The sequence below is a fragment of the Lontra canadensis genome, unplaced genomic scaffold (genome assembly GCF_010015895.1).
Source record: "Lontra canadensis isolate GAN:19392208 unplaced genomic scaffold, GSC_riverotter_1.0 scaffold138, whole genome shotgun sequence".
Taxonomy (NCBI): domain Eukaryota; kingdom Metazoa; phylum Chordata; class Mammalia; order Carnivora; family Mustelidae; genus Lontra; species Lontra canadensis.
Genome location: NW_022631132.1, coordinates 2726906 through 2744162, shown reverse-complemented (window position 1 = coordinate 2744162; position 17257 = coordinate 2726906). Strand labels below are relative to the sequence as shown.

Here is a 17257-nt window from a genome sequence, read left to right as displayed (position 1 = left end):
GTTGATGAGATACCACTTCTTTCTATGGCCGGAACAGGTTATTTATTTATTAGAGAGAGCGTACACACACAAGCGGTGGGTGAGGGCAGGGCAGAGGGAGAGGGAGAAGCAGCTGGATCCCAGGAGCCTGATATCATGACCTGAGCTGAAGGCAGACACTTAACCAACTGAGCCACCCAGGCGCCCCTGTTAGAAACTTTTCAACAAAAATAAGGTTGATAGGCTTTTAGCAGGTCAGCCTTCTTTAACTGGAAACCATCCCATTACCTCAAATTTCTATCTTTCTTCCTCAAGGAGCTCCAGAGTTCAAGTGCCAGTCTTGGCGTTTCGGAGCCAGTTCCCTTATCTCTAAAGGCTTTCTTTTATTCTACATGTTTAATTTTTTTTACACGTTTAATTTTTTATTGTTTGCCCATCTAAAGAGATTATACAGTCTGTAAATCTATTTTTAAGTTATAAACTGTGTGCATGCATGTGTTTTCAGACCTAGCTAAAGTACAGAAGCATACTTCCTTAGGCAGCATCCCTCCCCACCGGAATTCTCAGGATTCTCCTATTTTAAACTTGTAGATCTGAGTTTAAGGTCTCACCTCTTTATTTTTCTACACTGTAATCTCCCTTATGTACACTTGAACTGAGGAAGTTCCATACCTAGGCTAGAGACCTAGAGCCAGAAAGGGAAGTGGCAGAGCTAGCTGCTCCCCCTCTTGGTGGGTTCTGGGAAAAAAATTTTTTTTCTTTTTTTTTTTTTTGAAGTAGAACTGCTAATTAACATAGCTGAATGGGTTGTCTCATGAATATGCTAATCAGATGCTCAGTTCAGGGGTTTTGAAAGAATTGCCAGGCAAAGGAGTAGAAATAATAGAAGTGGGGCATAATCCGTGTTTTAGGACCACAACATAAAGGCCCACCCCAAAATGTCGCGTTTTGTGAGAGACTAGTTGTTTTTAAAAGAAGCATAGTTCAATCAAACAACCCAAATAGATTAAAAAGATTAGAGCTGCCACGTTAAATATATCTCTGAATCACACAGTAAAAATGAAGTAACAAATATGAAAATACATTTTTGCTTCACTTCCCGAATCAAATGGTTTGCATGCTGAAGAAATCTTAAGGAAATGGAGATGTCTGAGGCCAGTGCATTGCAAAAAGTGTTAATTCCTCATTTTAGGGAACAAATGTAGTAACTTCAGGAAGCAGAGCACATTGAATTGTCAGCCTGGTTCTGTTGTGAACCCACTGTGACCCGCGGCAATTAACTGGGTCTCAGTTTTCCCATCCATAAAATGAGGGGGTTGAGCTCGATGGTCTCTATAAAGACCCTTTCAGTTCTAAAAATTCTGTGAATCTTCTAAACATGTGACTGGACCAGCTGCTTTAGTGAAAGGTCTCACAAGATGTTAATTAGCCGCCTGTCTGGTACCCTCTATTTTCCTGCTATCATTTCTTAACTCCACTACTTTCCCCAGGTCTTTGAAAACCCTCCCATGAGCCTGAAGCTTGTTAACTCGAATAATAGTAGAAATTTTCTGAATTAGCTTAAAACGCACATAAAAGAAATAATTGTCTGTCCCATCTATCTGCATGGGCCAAGTGTAAATCAAAGTGGCCACCCTTCCCTTAAGCCCTCAAGCCCCCTTGTTTTCTATCACTTCACAAAGGCAGGACGCGTCGCACTCTGCAGATTTAGCCAAATCTGTGTTTTAATCACTGACTGGAAATTTCCCAGAGTTCACAGCGGCTAGCCCTTCATTAGGCCGGTCGGGGAACCAGCGACCAGTGCAGAGGCGCAGGGAGCTGACGGCATTAGCATTCACAGGCCCGTGAAAGCAGTGACCTCAGTGGGAGGAAGCTGGCCACTCACCTTTAAAGGCAAATGTGTCCGACTAAGCTTCATGGCCATTAGCTAAGCTGAAATTTCTGGAATTTTCCTGACCTTTGACCTTCACTATTTCTTCAGCTACGTCCTTTTATTCTTGTGCTCTGCACCTCCATGTCGACTGGCTGAAGACCCCTGGGGAAGGTCTTTATGTTTATTAAAAAGCAAGTCTTAAATATCCTCCAAAATAAACATGTAGTAGGAATGTAGTACATACATCCATCCTAGGGGGGTGACTTTTAATTTTTTTTAATTTTTAAAAAAATTTTTTAACTTTTTTCAGTGTTCCAAAATTCATTGTTTATGCATCACACCCAGTACTCCATGCAGTACGTGCCCTCTTTAGTACCCACCAGCAGGCTCACCCAACCCCCCAACTCCCGCCCTTCCAAAATCTGTTTCTCAGAGTCCACAGTCTCTCATGGTTCGTCTCCCCCTCCGATTTCGCCCCACTCCCTTCTCCTCTCCATCTCCCCATGTCCTCTGTGTTATTCCTTATGCTCCACAAATAAGTGAAACCATATGATAATTGGTTCTCTCTGCTTGACTTATTTCACTCAGCATAATCTCTTCCAGTCCCGTCCATGTTGCTACAAAAGTTGGGTATTCATCCTTTCTGATGGAGGCATCATACTCCATAGTGTATATGGACCACATCTTCCTTATCCATTCGTCCGTTGAAGGGCATCTTGGTTCTTTCCACAGTTTGACAACTGTGGCCATTGCTGCTATGAACATTGGGGTACAGATGGCCCTTCTTTTCACTACATCTGTGTCTTTGGTGTGGGGTGACTTTAATCCTCACCTCAGATTTGATCCATTCAGATGTTTAAAAAAATGTGTTGCTTTTTTAAACCTCTGCTGTAGTGCAGTGGACAGCATTTCACGGGACAAGTATCTTCAGAATTGGAGAGAGAGACAGAGACACATGCTAGGCCTTCTGCCATCCTGCAAATGTTGCGCTCTTTCCAGATCCTAATACCGGGGGTCTTTGATTTCGTTGGACCGCACTACTTCTCTTTTCTTTACCATTCTATTTTCTTTTCCTTCCCTGTGAAGGGGACTAAAATGCCAGGCATTTTGGCTAACTCTTTTGATAATCTCTCTGTGAAACTTGATGAAAAAGAGACACTGGCAGCTTACTGTAGTCAAATCAAGAGCTCAGACAAAACACACACATTTCCGTATTGACAAAGGTTTTCTGCCCTTTGAGTTGTTATCTGAAGTGTGACCAATTGTTGTGCTAGCCTTGGCTATCTCGCCGGGTTGGGAAGGCTAGTGAGGCTCGAGGGGAGCCCCGAGCCCCAGCGCTGTGGGCCTCTCCTGTTAGCTTTGACTTCTTAAGGAGTCACAGCATCAGCAATAGGCAGGTCATCTGTTTGGAGGCAAGTAAATAAAATGGAAGAGCGTCAGCTGAAAGCCTTTTATCTACTTTGTTGGTTCACTGCACTTTGAGCCTGGGAGTGGAGAACGCTGTTGTTCCTCTCTGCCCACCTCCTTCTCTGTGTCTGTCTGGCCAGGCGAAGAAAAGGGCGTATTTGATCTAGCACTGCCTCCCAACTGATTGACTGGGGGAATTCTCCAGCCAGTCGGGCCTTCCTTGTTTATTGTCCTGGCCCAGCTCCATCCTCCTCCCTTGGAAAGAATCGGCAAAGCCATCGAAACTTGCAAAATTAATATGACTCAGAGTGTTACGTTTGCACACCTTTTCCAGAGGTCAGTGTGTCAGAAGTCTTGAAAACATTCATACCCTTTGAGTTAGTCATTCTACTTTTTGGTATTTATCTCAAGGAAAGAAAGATTTCTGCGCAAGCATGTTCATCACAGCATTACTTCCGATAATGACAAACAGGAAATCTGTCTAAATGTCCCATGATGGCTCTGGCCCATCCACATGGTGTCAGGTACATGCAGTTGTTACTGGTGAGGTTTCTGAAGGATCTTTAATCACGCAGGAAACGCTGAGCTCACGGTGTCACCCGAGAATGGGGTACAGATACGATACGATCTCAAGCCTGTAACAATACATATCTTCATAGGAAGAAGACAATCAATAAAGCATCATTGTTGTGCTTTACTAGTGGGGTTATTGGCAGTATGTTTATATTTTCTTTGTATCTTGCCAGACTTTTTAAATTGCTACAATTTGAATGGGATACTTAAAATTGTATTTTTTAAATGAAAAAATGTAAGAAATGCTTTGGTGGCATTTTAAGAAAATATTTGGGTGGGGTTTTTTTTTTCCCGTCTAACATATCACACTGGTCACTATAGACCCTATGTAGACAGAAAAAGGCATGGAAACCTCCAGCAATTAAGTTAAACGAATGGAATGAGGGAAATAAAGTACTTTGTGAATACATGAGGGTACAGTATTTTTCTGGTTATAAAATGTCACTGAAAAATTTGGGTGAACAAATTTGAGAAACGTCTGTTGAAAAAAATTACCTCAGGTCCTTAACACCTGTTATATTTACGTCAACATTGTATTTGCCTCGTCTTTTTTGTGCAGGTAGATGCAAATTGGAATCCTAACAGATTACAGTTACCTTGTGTCCTAGTTTTCTCTTGATAATAGGTCATGAGCACCTAGACCGTATTAGAAGGTTTCTATGGGAGGTTGTAGAATAGATCCACATAAAGGTTAGTATAGGGAACCTCTGGGCTGGCTGCTCCAGCCTCCTGGCTTCCTTAACTTCTTAAGTCAGCCTCCTCTGGGCACCTGAGTGAGAAGGAGTACGTGTGTCAAAGGGAACTGGCTAGCTAGTGCTGAGTGTACCCTTGGTACGGATGACATGGGGTCCAAGAGAAGGCTTAAGAGCTGTGACCCCATGTCTCCGGCTACAGTAGCGAGAGACGGGTGCCACGGGAGATACCATAAGGACCTTTAGCATTCAGAATGGATTACCCAAGAAAATGAACCTTGCGGACATTCACAGCCCCTTGTGAGGACTGCAGTTGGCCGTCGTGCTGTCATCCTAGGGGAGGTCTGTGGATGTGCGATCAGTTGACGAGCATTAGTCAAGTACGTGTCCTTTTAGTACATCGTGCCCTAGCAGGCACTTTGGAGGGAGTAAGATCATGCCAAGACAGAGGAAAGTGCCTGCCGGAAACTTCAGCAGACATTACCGAAAAAGCAAAGCAGAGGGGGAAGATTATCAGAGACCGAAGTTTGTGTTTCTTTGCGTTTCATTTCAGTGGGTAAGATGCTTGTTTCATTTCCTTTTTCTCTTTCATTTGTAGATGCTTACATTAGCCATTCTTGCTTAAATGCGAGATCTCCAATGAAGGGGTGACTAGAACTCGAGTTTTCTTAACAGGGAGAAAAGTATGATTTGTAGCACTTACAAGGAGCCTGCTTTTCTCAGGAATTTTGTCGAGGTGGTAACTTACTATTCACATGCCATGCCAGGGCTGTGAAGTACAGTCTTTATACAGTAAAGGGGAAATTAATCCTTCGACGGAAAAGGAGGTTTCCTAATAATATAAATACAAGGTGGCAATTTATAACATGCAGCCAAGTGGATTGAGTAGAAAGGGCTTCCAGTCTCTTAAGGTCGTGGGTTAGTTCTAGAACGTTTTCTAGCTCATTAATAATCAATAGCCAGTCGATTGTTTATAATGGAGTAACTAATGGTGTTAAATAGCAGAACTGGGACCTTTTGACCTCTGTCAAGAATTTTGAATGTTTATTTGATGCAAGACAAGTGGCTGGGGATAGAGAAGAACAGGATGTTCCTCTTCGTTGTTTTAAAAGAAGGATATTTGCATAGAAAACTTCTATATGGAAAAGGCGACCTCTCGTTCTAGTTTTTCCTGTGTTAAACTGATACTACTGACATTCAGAATAATCCATTTTACAACTAGAAAATACTTTCAGTCCCATAGCTCAGCCCTTGTACTGAGCGGACTTCTGGCAGATGAAATGCGTGGGGAGGGTTGGGGGTGGACCTGCCGCTTCATTCTTAATTTTCCTTTCCCCGATTCTTTGCTTAATCTTTAACCCTGATCTGTGTTTATATGTGTGTAATGTGTGTGATACCCTCTTTTAATAGAAAGCCTCTCCCATGGGCTGAGGTTTCTCCCTTCGGTGTCTTTCACTTGGTGGTCGCTGCCACCCTTGCAGATGTCAGGGACATTTCACAGCATTGGAAGCTGGAGCCATTAAGCATTTCCTTTGCCTAAATTGCTCCCAGTTTTATAAGGCCTTGGGTCTTCTTAACTGACCTCCAGCAGCTTTGACTTAATTTATGTTCCCCGAGCTGGATAATATTCGACTCTGCCAAAAAGGATAAAAACGAGCCTTAAGAGATTTTTAAAGTGACTGTAGATAGGAAGAAACCATGAAGGTGACAATAAGAACACTTCGCTGATCATCAGTAGTACCATTTATTGAGGATGTCTGGCGTGCTGGGCATTATCCACGAGGTGAGCAGTAACCGCCTTATGCTATGGGTGAGGCCCTTCTGTCCATTCAAGGCCACACAGCTCGTAAGTGAGGGATCCCACACTTTGCCCATGTTTCACCCGTTTCGATATGCAGCATGTTACAGTGTTTGTGTTCAGTGCTCGCCCATGAGTCCTGGGAGTAGCAGTTGCTTGATCCTTGAATGTAAACACTGAAGCTGAAAGCTGAGGGAGAAATACACCCTGATCACCTTTGAATCCCGTCTTTCAGATACCTGTAGCATCCCTTGAAACAGACTCCCTCCCTGGCATTTTCCATGAATACAAGCAGTTGTCACAAGGGAGATCTAATTCCCGATGACCTAAGCTTCTGATGGTTGTGCAGTCCTGGGTACACTGCTCTGGCCGGTCTTCTGTTAGCCACCAAGTGTCTTATAATTGGCTTCAGGCATAGTGATTAAGAAGGAGTCATTGCTAGGTGTCTGGGGCCTGTACAGTTGTTTAGTTAAGACCAGACCCTAATCCTGAATTCTGAATAATGGAGAAAAGAGAAGATGAATGTTACAGGGATTAGTGAAGTTGTTACTGATGGCGGGGGACTGGGACCAAGACCCGAAGGTCTAATTCTGCTCTATTCCTCAATGAGAAGGAAGTGTCCTAGTAGGAAAGGAGGAATCATACACGAACATGTGGAAGCTGGTAGTTTGATAGGAGGAGCTCCCCTACCCCCTTTTCTCCTTTTTTCTCCTTACAGCAAATTATTATGCTTTGGGTGATATTGGACATAACTGGTATGGATTTTGGAATTTAAATTATGTCTGCCATCCTTACATGGTCTCTGGGGCAAAACGCATAGGCCACATAGTCTCATTTAACAGGGTCAGTAAGAGTAAGTCTAAAGAGAAGGGAGTTTGGGCCCTTCAGGGCCCTTGGCTTTTGTTCTGTTAATTTCCATAGGCAAAAGAGATACTTTAAAACTCGCTATATGAAATGAAGGATTAAGGATTTTATAGGTGCTTTAAAAGTCTCTGCACGTAAAAGCACGTGTGGAGTGTTGGCGGTATAGTAAAGGTGAGTTGGATGAAGGAAGGAAGTCTTGTCGGCAATGTTGATTACAGTCTGATTGGGCAAGAAGGTTAAGATGCGTGATACAACTGTGTGCTTTGATTTGAGCCCGTAATAGCCACTCAGTACGTACTTGTCAAATTGTGTGGCCATTAGGAGGGATTCATGGATCAGATTTTAACTTGCTATGTCAATTTTATAGAATTTTTGCATGTAGCCCACTCAAACAATCTTTGTATTTGCAACTTATATGGCTATACTAAAGAGTCTTAAAGTGGATCAGAAAGGAAATCAATGTTCTGAACAATCAAAAGAATTAGAACATGTATGTAGCACCAAGTTAACTCCTGTTTAAATTAACGTCACACACAGCACACACGCAATCCTACGTGCATGCACACAACCCTTCCTAGACAGAATTTGAGTCATGGGAAACAGAATAAGTTCCCTGGTGGTACTGGACAGAGGGCATGCTGGTTTGAAATCCATTATCTTAATTAGATCACTTCTCTTACACTCCAAAGCAGCTACGTTACACAGAGTAACAACTAACCCATGGGTTCTTGATCTCAATGAGGAACTCTTTAAGACTTTTATTTTTTTCCCCCCCATCAAATGCTCAGTGTCTTGGCATTTCTTTGACCTAGAGCCCTTTGGAGCCTGAACAATGAACTCTGACACTGTACAGCTGTTTTAAATTAAAGCACTTCTGAAATGCCTCCCTGCCCCCACCCTTAAAAGCTATACAACTGTGGGTGCCATCCCCTAGACATGCAAGTGTGTATTCAGAGTTCCTTATTACATGAGTCATCAAAGCACAAGGCAAATAATTTCCAACATCCTACTTCTACCCTAAATGATGTGTGCCTATTTTATGAGCAATATAATAAAAATCCAATATTAGGGAAGGACCTATGGTCGCCTTTGGAATCCTTTCTTCAGGATTGTGAAATACTAATAGCAGGGGATTGACACAAGGCTCGCGGATAGAGCTCAGCGACCAGCCTTTAGTTTCCCAGTGTGTGTGAGGTACGTGTGCGGCCTACCAGATGCATACTGACGTGGCTTGGCGTACCTTCTTTATCGTGTCCCCAGTGAACCAGCAGCTAGGGCAGGGCTGCTAGGGAATCGAACAAGGTATGGGAAGTGGACCAGATGACACTTTCATGTTGCGTCTTACCCCAATACCCCCCAGCTTTGAATTCTAGGAAAGTGCTACCTGCCTTCTGGACACTTAGTTGAGAGACTTCCGTTCAAGAAAATTTATTCGCCCCACCCCAAAAATTATAAATCACACCCAAGAATGCAAGAAAAAAATGGAAAAAACCCAAGTCATTGGAAAGACGTTTTCCTCTAATTAAAACGCTTAACCCTTATGCTTCATATTTAGCACAGCCCCGAGCTGGTGCTGATTACTGTTGAGGGGTGAAATGGGACATGTTTCCTTGGCTAGAACAACAGTTCTCAAACATTAGGGGAACCGGAATCCTAGATGGCTGGGCTCCACGCCCGGGGTCTCTGATCTGGTGGGTTTAGGGTGGGGCCCAAGAACTTGCATTCCTAACAAGGGCCCTGCTGATGTGGTGTTGCTGGTGGCCTGTCTTGGGACCGCACTTGAGAATCACTTGGGATTCTGGAGAGAATTAGAGGCCTCTCAGGCACCTGATTTGAGTAATGCTTTTCATATGGTTCCCCTAGCTCCTTGCGTACTTTCTGGTCTTCCAGGGAGCGACCTTGGGTAAAAACACCAGGCTGTGCTGGTAATGGAGGAGAGGAGTTGACTTGACTTGCGGGCCTCTCCTCAGGTCCCCGCCTCCCCGCCCCCCTTTTTTAGCTCTTCAGAGGGAATCCATTTCTTCTCTCCTCCTTGAAGAGCGCCCAGGAAATACAAAACAAGTGAAACTTCAACCAAAGGGAAAGGAAAGAGCCCTTCTCCCCACAGAAATACCCACAGACAAAACACACATAGTTTGGGAAGCTGGAACCCAGAAGACGGTGGCCTTGCGGTCTCAAGTCACCATGTGGTAATGAGCTGGGGGCACAAGTATGGAAGCTCTTGGAAGTACGCAGAGTCACCCACACCCCTTCCAAAAGGCTTACAGTGTTTCCAGTGCAAGTTTTGAGAGACTACTGGAAAGTAGTTTTCAGCCTCTCATTTGCCTGCCGGACATGAGAAGATAATGGATAATGGCTTTGCCATGCTATTGCATTTCGAGAAGATTGCTAATGTTCTTCTGGCTTCAAAGGAGGCACCAGATTTTTTCTTCTACTCCATGTTCTCTTGGAGGCACTTTCTTAATGCGGTCCTTATATTTCGCTTTAGTATTTATTACATTCCCTGCTTGTAAACTTAATATCTTGAAGTGTTTATTTTTATACCAGCCACAGATTCATTAAGAATGATTGTTACAGATACACCATTAGCTCTTTCCTTCTTTGAACTGCCTCACAAAAGCTTCAGGAAAACCTAATTTGCCCTTTGTACTTAAGAGATTAAAATCTTTCAGCATTTAGGCCAGAAAGTAAATGTGGAATAACCAGGTATTCTTACGTATTTTTCTCCGTTATTTTCCTGTTGCCTGTAAATACATGACTCAACCACAGATTTCATGTTGCGTGTCTCTCTCCCTCCTCTCCCCTCTCCCCCCCCTTTTTCCCCTCTCCCCCCAACAAAGAATCTCATGATGTTACCATAGAAATCCTTTAAGAACCCATGTTCAACTTGGTTACCCCAATTTGTGCTAATGTCACAGGGAACACCTGAGAACTTCTTTTCAGAAAACCTCAGCACTAGCTTTTGTGGTATTTCATTATGTTTCTTGGCCTCCAGCATGTACTAGGCAGTGTTCTTGCATGTCACGTAGATGTAAGGAGAAAAGAAAAAAAAAATGGGTCCGAGTAAAACAACATGTTTTGAAAATACCTGTCCGGGTGTCAGGTTTCAGTTAGGAGGCATCGTTAGCTTTGGTTTCGATTCTTGCTGTAGAAAGTTCTGGCAGGCCTCATGTTTTAGATCTCATGTACCCATTTTTATCCAGCTCTTTATTTACCTTGTGACTGAACGAGAGATGTGTGTGTGTGTGTGTGTGTGTGTGTGTGCGTGTGTGTGTACATACATGCATGTGTGTGTATTTTATATTGATTCCTGAGAAGTTGTTGGTCTAAAATATTTTCCCCTCTCTTAGGTGTAAACACGTGTACATGACTTTGTGGCTTGTGACCTGGATTTCCTTTTACTGACATGAAAAGAAATCCACCTTATATATGAGTGTGTTTTCCAATTTCGTCATTTTTTCCCCCAGCTTTCAAACTGACCTGAAAAACACTTTGTTACTTAATTACTGAAAATCTTTTCTTCCTTTTTTTTTCTTTTGTCTTTAGAATTCTTCAAAGAACTACTGGAAAATGCAGAGAAATCCCTGAATGACATGTTCGTGAAGACCTATGGCCGCTTATACATGCAAAATTCTGAGCTATTTAAAGATCTCTTCGGAGAGCTGAAGCGCTACTACGTGGCGGGAAGCGTGAACCTGGAAGAAATGCTAAGTGACTTCTGGGCTCGCCTTCTGGAGCGGATGTTCCGCCTGGTGAACTCCCAGTACCACTTCACAGACGAGTATCTGGAGTGCGTGAGCAAGTACACGGAGCAGCTGAAGCCCTTTGGAGACGTCCCTCGGAAACTGAAGCTGCAGGTTACGCGTGCGTTTGTTGCCGCCCGTACTTTTGCTCAAGGCTTAGCAGTCGCGAGAGACGTAGTGAGCAAAGTCTCCGTGGTAAGTGCTCTCTGCATCCCACGCCTTTGTTTCTGTTGTTTCATTTCAAAAGAAAGTTTGGAGGGTGCTAAGGGGGTGCATTCGGTTGGGCGTCAGACTCTTGATTTTGGCTCAGGTCATGCTCTCCGGGCCGCAGGTTGGAGCCCTGGGTCGGGCTCCACGCTCAGTGGGGAGTCTGCACGGGGTTCTCTCCCTTCTTTGTCCGTCTTGCTTGTGCTCTCTCTTTGTCTCTCTCTCAAATAAATAAGTCTAAAAAGAGAAAGTTTGGGAGGTTGGAAAATCAATAGAATTCCATGGGCTGGATAACCATTTTCTCCTATTCTGCTCTCTTCTTTCTCTTGGCCTTTCCCTCACACACTTTGTTCTGATACAGGTACATCCTGGAGTTAGGGACCGTGCTGTGATGAACACCATCCCATAACGTCAGTCTTTCCAGTGCTTTCTCTGGTAGCCATTCTTGGAAGCAGAATGCATATTCATTTTGGAATCTTAATTTTCCAAAGTGGGTTTAGCATGGCCATGCTCTTCAGCTCCTGTTCTCTTTCCCCTCCAGAGAAAGAAGCAGGCCGGCTCCGTGTTTGTTTGTTTGCTTTGAGTGACTGGGTTTGGGGCCCCCGCCTTACAGTCTAGAGCTGTATTGAACATGCGTTAGTATGGGTTTCCTTGTTTTAAGGTGTACCTAGCACTCTTTAGAAGGCAGAGCTTTTTATGACAGTTAGTGGGTGCCCCGTGCTCTTGACTTGCAGCTTTGTTTATATAAAAGGTTACCAATGGACAGAATGAAATCGTACTGTGTAGGCAAGAGCAGGTGCAATGAGGCACATTTCCCTCATTTGTAAAGTAAAAGAACTGGACAGTGTTCTCTGAAGCCAGCTAAGGAGGTCGTTCAGGGGCCTCCTTCCAGAGGTGAGAGGCAAGGGAGACGGATGGAGCCTTCCTGGAACGGAGACTCCGCCTCTGTGCCTTTCCCTCCTTGCTGCACCAGAGAAGCTTTGTTTTTCTCGCTTTTCAAAGTAGAGGGTTTATTTTGTTTTGTTTTTAAGATGTTATTTTTTTTTAAGATTTTATTTATTTGTCAGAGAGAGCGAGAGAGCAAGCACAGGCAGACAGAGTGGCAGGCAGAGGTAGAGGGAGAAGCAGGCTCCCTGCCGAGCAAGCCGTGAGGTGCTTATTAGCAGTCCCACCCAGACAGCATGTACCGCTAAGTTTGAGGCAACCAGGGCTGCCTTGAGCAGACCAGGCTTCCGGGTTACCCTAGTTAGAGAGGAAACTTTGAGATTAGTCCAGTGAAGGTGAGATTCTAAAGAACTGTGTACCATCAGATGTAGGTGTTTCTAGGATGTTCCATCCCAGGACTGGGTGAGAAAGGAGGCTTAGCTGATTGGTCGCCTTCATTCTCCTCTCCAGGCACCTGAACTCTCAGGGAACGGCAGTTCTTTCCAACATGTTCTTGTTGACTCCTTTTCTTCCAGATACTCTCCTTATAAATGGTGGGTGAGAGCTAGTTGAGCAGGGTGACGGTTATAATTAAAGGAATAATCTGATTCCTGAACTTCGGCCAACCTCAGCAATCATTAGGAATCCTCCAGATGCTCATCTCAGAGCCCTGAAACAAGGCAGTTATTTACATGGTAGCTCACCTAACCAACAAGTCCTTGTGTTCATCCTCAGCTGAACAGACAGGGAGGCAGGGCTGTGTGCTTTGAATGAGAGAGAGAGAGAGAGAGAGAGAGAGAGTGTGTGTGTGTGTGTGTGTGTGTCTGTCTGCGCGCGCGCACAGACACTTGAGCCAAAGAGAAAGGCATGAAGTAGAACGTCCTTTGCAAGCATCTAAAAAATGGTTGCTTTCCATTAGCCATCCCTCTTTCAGTTCTTGGGAAGAGGAGACCAAGCCAGCAGAAGTCTGGTTCACTTCACTTTGCTAGGTGGGAGCCCCACTTCAGAGAGCTGAGGTTCCAGAAACTCCAGCTCATGGTGGAAGGCAGTAGATGAAACAAGGAAGTGATTTAGAGACCCTTCGTTGCAGATTTATTTATTTTTATTTTATTTTTTAAAGATTTTATTTATTTGAGAGAGAGAATGAGAGAGCGAGCATGAGAGGTGGAAGGTCAGAGGGAGAAGCAGACCCCCTGCTGAGCAGGGAGCCTGGGACTCCAGGATCATGACCTGAGCCAAAGACAGTCACTCAACCAACCGAGCCACTCAGGTCCCCTCACTGCAGATTTAGAAAGTCAAGGGCTTAGAAGGCTTGCTGTTGTCCATCCTACCCCACCTCCCAGGGTAGGGAGAAGGGAGCAGTTGTGGCTTCCCCGTGTCCCATTCTTCTTGACATGGTTCTCAGAATTCATGGTGGGAAATCCATAAGATTGGCTTTTGTATATAAGATTCAAACCCTCTTAACTATACAATAAAGAGTATGTGACTCAGAACAAAAGAGTCACAATTTCTGGTGTTTTTTCTGGTATGAATTTTTTTTTTCTTTTTTAGCAAGAGATTTCCTGTGTACCTTAGTATTGTTAAGTTGTTTGAGAAAGTTCCTTTCTAAATATAACCCTAAATTTGCTTCAGAATTAATCTGTAGTCTATGTTCATTGTATTTTCTAATATCGGCGTAAGAGATGTTTGCATAGTTATATGAGAATACAATGAATACAAGGTATAAGGCTTAATTTACTTTGAGTAAACATTGCTTGCCAATTGTTTAGTTAAAAATACTCTTTTGTGTCTACTTGAAAAGTTGAATTTATAACTGGAAACTTTTTAGTACTGTTTTGCTTCCCTACTGAGCTTCTTCTAGACTTAAGGACTGATTTGAAATCAAACCGTCCAACTAAGTTGGGTCATGCTATCTAAATGACACAAGGATAAGATACTCAGGCATCAGGTCAATTTCTAAAGGAGTTAAAACACAAATTATTGAAAAATTTCTCATCTATGCAATGTTTCTGTCTAGAATTATGTAAGGAACACTTGGATATTTGAGGAAATACTTATTAACGTTAATTTCTGGAGTATGACTACCAAATAGATTTTAAGTTAAGATACAGTGGTATGGGGAAGACAGTAAATGATCCGACTATCAAAACCTTATTTCAAGTTGTACATGTTGGAAACAAAGTCTGCAGTTGCTGTCCAAGGGTTGTCTGCAGGTGGGACTAGAGCAACACAAGAACTAGACATTCCTTCTTTTACCTTGGGCATGGAAAAGACCACTCAGAATGGAGAACATTAAAGACCGTCACCTCACCCACCTCATCTACGAAGATGTCTCTGAAAGTCAAGTATGAGAAGCACTGGGGTCTTGGGTTAGTTACCGCATACTTAAACATGTTCCCACTTTCTCTTTGGAAGTGGATGCCCTGTTTTTCCAGATTACTTTTGCCACACAAGGGCTGTAGTTAAATGCTGAGCAATGACTTGATTATCACTAAGCCTTTTAAAGGCCATCAGCACCAGTAAGCTAAGCTTAACTTCAAGGGAAAGTCATGGCTCAGTCCAAGTATCCTTGCCTTGCTTCAGATTTTTTGGGCCCAAACGTGGAGTGACTGCAGCTTACTCCACTGAGCTTTGCCATTGCAACTGCAGAAGAGTCCCTTTAATGAGCAACAAATGGCTCACGAGCACCCTGGCACTATACGTCTCTGTATGACTTAGCCCTTCGTTATTTGTCATGGTTCATGATGCATTGCTTATTTACCTGCTCTAGCAGCAGTTTTGCCTGGAAGGGTGAAGTCTGTTGTGGTCTTTGAAGAATGCACGAGTGGTTCCATGCACCATGAAAATGAATAGCTCCCGTGCCAAAGAGAGTTGCATTCTCATGGTTTCAATTAACACTGACATAATGGGACTATGTCTACACCCCCACCCCAAACTCCAGGGGCTATAATTAGAAAGCAGTTCCTTACCATTGTGATGTCTAAATGATTGTCCTGCCTCGAGAACAATTTCCATTCCTCCCACCACCCGCCCTTTGATCCCGTCTGTTCACAGTGCCCCAACACATACAAGAGTACTGCACAAGTTATTTTGCCATTTCCTGCATCATTATAAATGTAAATTGTAATAAAGTTCTGTCCAAAAAGCTTTTAAGACGCTGGGTGTAGACACTTCTTCAACCCTGAATATTTGTTTACACTCACAACCTTAACCAGAAGAGGAAGGTGGGACTCTAACTCATAGTGGGGGAGCAAGTGGGGTATGGCAGGAACCTGTGCAAGGGGTTAAGGACTTGAGACAGCGTGCTCTCAGGACAAAAATCTCTGCAGGGAGGTTAATATAAGGATGCTTCTGTTTTATCTACAGCACATGGACAAATACTCCTGAATGGGCCCTGGTTTGTTCCATATATTTTGTTCTGTCTTTAAAATTCTGTTATCAGGGCACTAGGAACATCTCATCCTTCTTTCTTCGTGTGTGTGCAGTGAATTCAAACTGGGAATTTGTTGGGGCACATGGCTGGCTCAGTCAGTTAAGCATCTGGTTAAGCATCTGCCTTCGGCTCAGGTCAGGATCCCAGGGTCCTGGGATCGAGCCCCGCTTCGGGCTCCCTGGTCAGTGGGAAACCTGCTTCTCCCTCTTCCTCTGCCTGCTCGCTTGCTCTCTATCTCTCTCTCTCTCTCTCTCTCAAATAAATAAAGACAATCTTAAAAAAAAAACCCTAGGAAGTTGTTGAATAAACTCATCACATCTCACAGCATGTTTGGGTTCCCTATCTTTTTTTTTCCCCATAATTTTGGGAAATATTTCCCCTTATTTTTATTGGGTGCTTATGTTACCAAGCAACAGATAAAATCTAGGTCTTTTTTGTTTGTTTGGTGCGATTGGCTTTGCAGACCAAAAAAATGTTGCAGCAAATGTATGTAAGGGACTGGAATAAACTAAAAGGAAATGTGTTTTTAACTTGAGTGCAGCGTGTTGACTGCCATCACTGTGCAGTGTGGCTTAAGGCTCGTTCGGAATTACCAAAATGAAATCCAGGCTGCACGAAGAGGTCTTCTCCAGCAGTTTTCCTTTTCCAGGCCGCTTGTAGTAGTTTTTAATGTGGTGGTTGGAAAATGCAGGTTATTGAGTAGAAAGGCTCAATCTATATTAAAAGTCTTTGCAGGGAAGGAGACTTTTCTGCAGAGGCTTTTTATAGCAGAAATGGTGTGCAGATGTCTATTGGGGGGGCAGGAATGAGTGTCTTACAAATGGGAAATGAGGATTCTTCCCCCCGCTCTCCCCACACTCCTACTGACTTTTTTTTAACCGTGAAACATAGACAGCCTCCTAAAATCCTCATGCACTTCAATGTTTAGAAGGACCTTGATCAGTCTTGTAGGATTTTATTATAAGACTTGGAGATTGGCTGTTAATATCTTGTCATTATGGGTCAGTAACTCAGATAGATTTTGATTTGAGGACATAGAGGAGTATTGAGTCCAGAGGATATCCCATTTCTACCGTACTGTCCCCCCAAACTAAACAAGTCAGACCACCTCATTCTTACATAAATAATGTCAAACCCCTTTTCTTACATAACATCCCACTTTTTAATAGAAATTAATCACCTCTGCTACATTTAGCCCCAATTCTTTCAAAATATTGGTGTACTGTTTGCTGGCATTTTTGTTTGTCTAAGTGAGCTCTTTTTTTTCTCCCTGGGCAGCAGTGTTTACTGGAGCTTTTGAATTCTCTGTGAGCAGGAGCCGGTCGGTGGTATACATATATATATTTTTTTCCTCGCCCCTGTGGTATCTTGACCCATTGTGAAGATAGAGCATTGGCTGAGTAAGTCCTTGTTGTTCATTAAACAGTATGTCATCTCATCCAAGGGGTCTAGTCAAGCACATCTGCCATGTGGGTGAATCCTAACTTGCCCTCCAACATAAAAATGATTTCATTTGGTCACTAAATTTGAAAACTGCAAATTTTTGCCAGAAAACCATCCAGCCTCATAGCTGAGCGTTCGCTGTGTGTGGTTCCCCTGTGCTAGGTCTGGGTCCGTACAGAGAAGGACCAGGTTCCATGTGCTGCCCTCGAGTTTCTTTTCATTGTTCCTGAAGTGCAGTTACTCAAGGAAGCCATTCTGATGCACATCAAGGAAGCCGAGTGCGTGGGCTCTAGAACCAAAATGGCCACATTCAAATCTTGG

At 43.5% G+C, this 17257-nt stretch overlaps 1 protein-coding gene across 1 annotated transcript in view; it reads left to right on the top strand.

Moving 5' to 3' along the window:
* GPC4 (glypican 4) overlaps window positions 1-17257 on the top strand; it is a 103161-nt gene that overhangs the window by 73706 nt on the left and 12198 nt on the right. The window contains exon 3 of the mRNA XM_032843346.1: window positions 10733-11124. Within this exon, the coding sequence (XP_032699237.1) occupies window positions 10733-11124 (392 nt within the window). The remainder of the gene's footprint in view (window positions 1-10732; window positions 11125-17257) is intronic.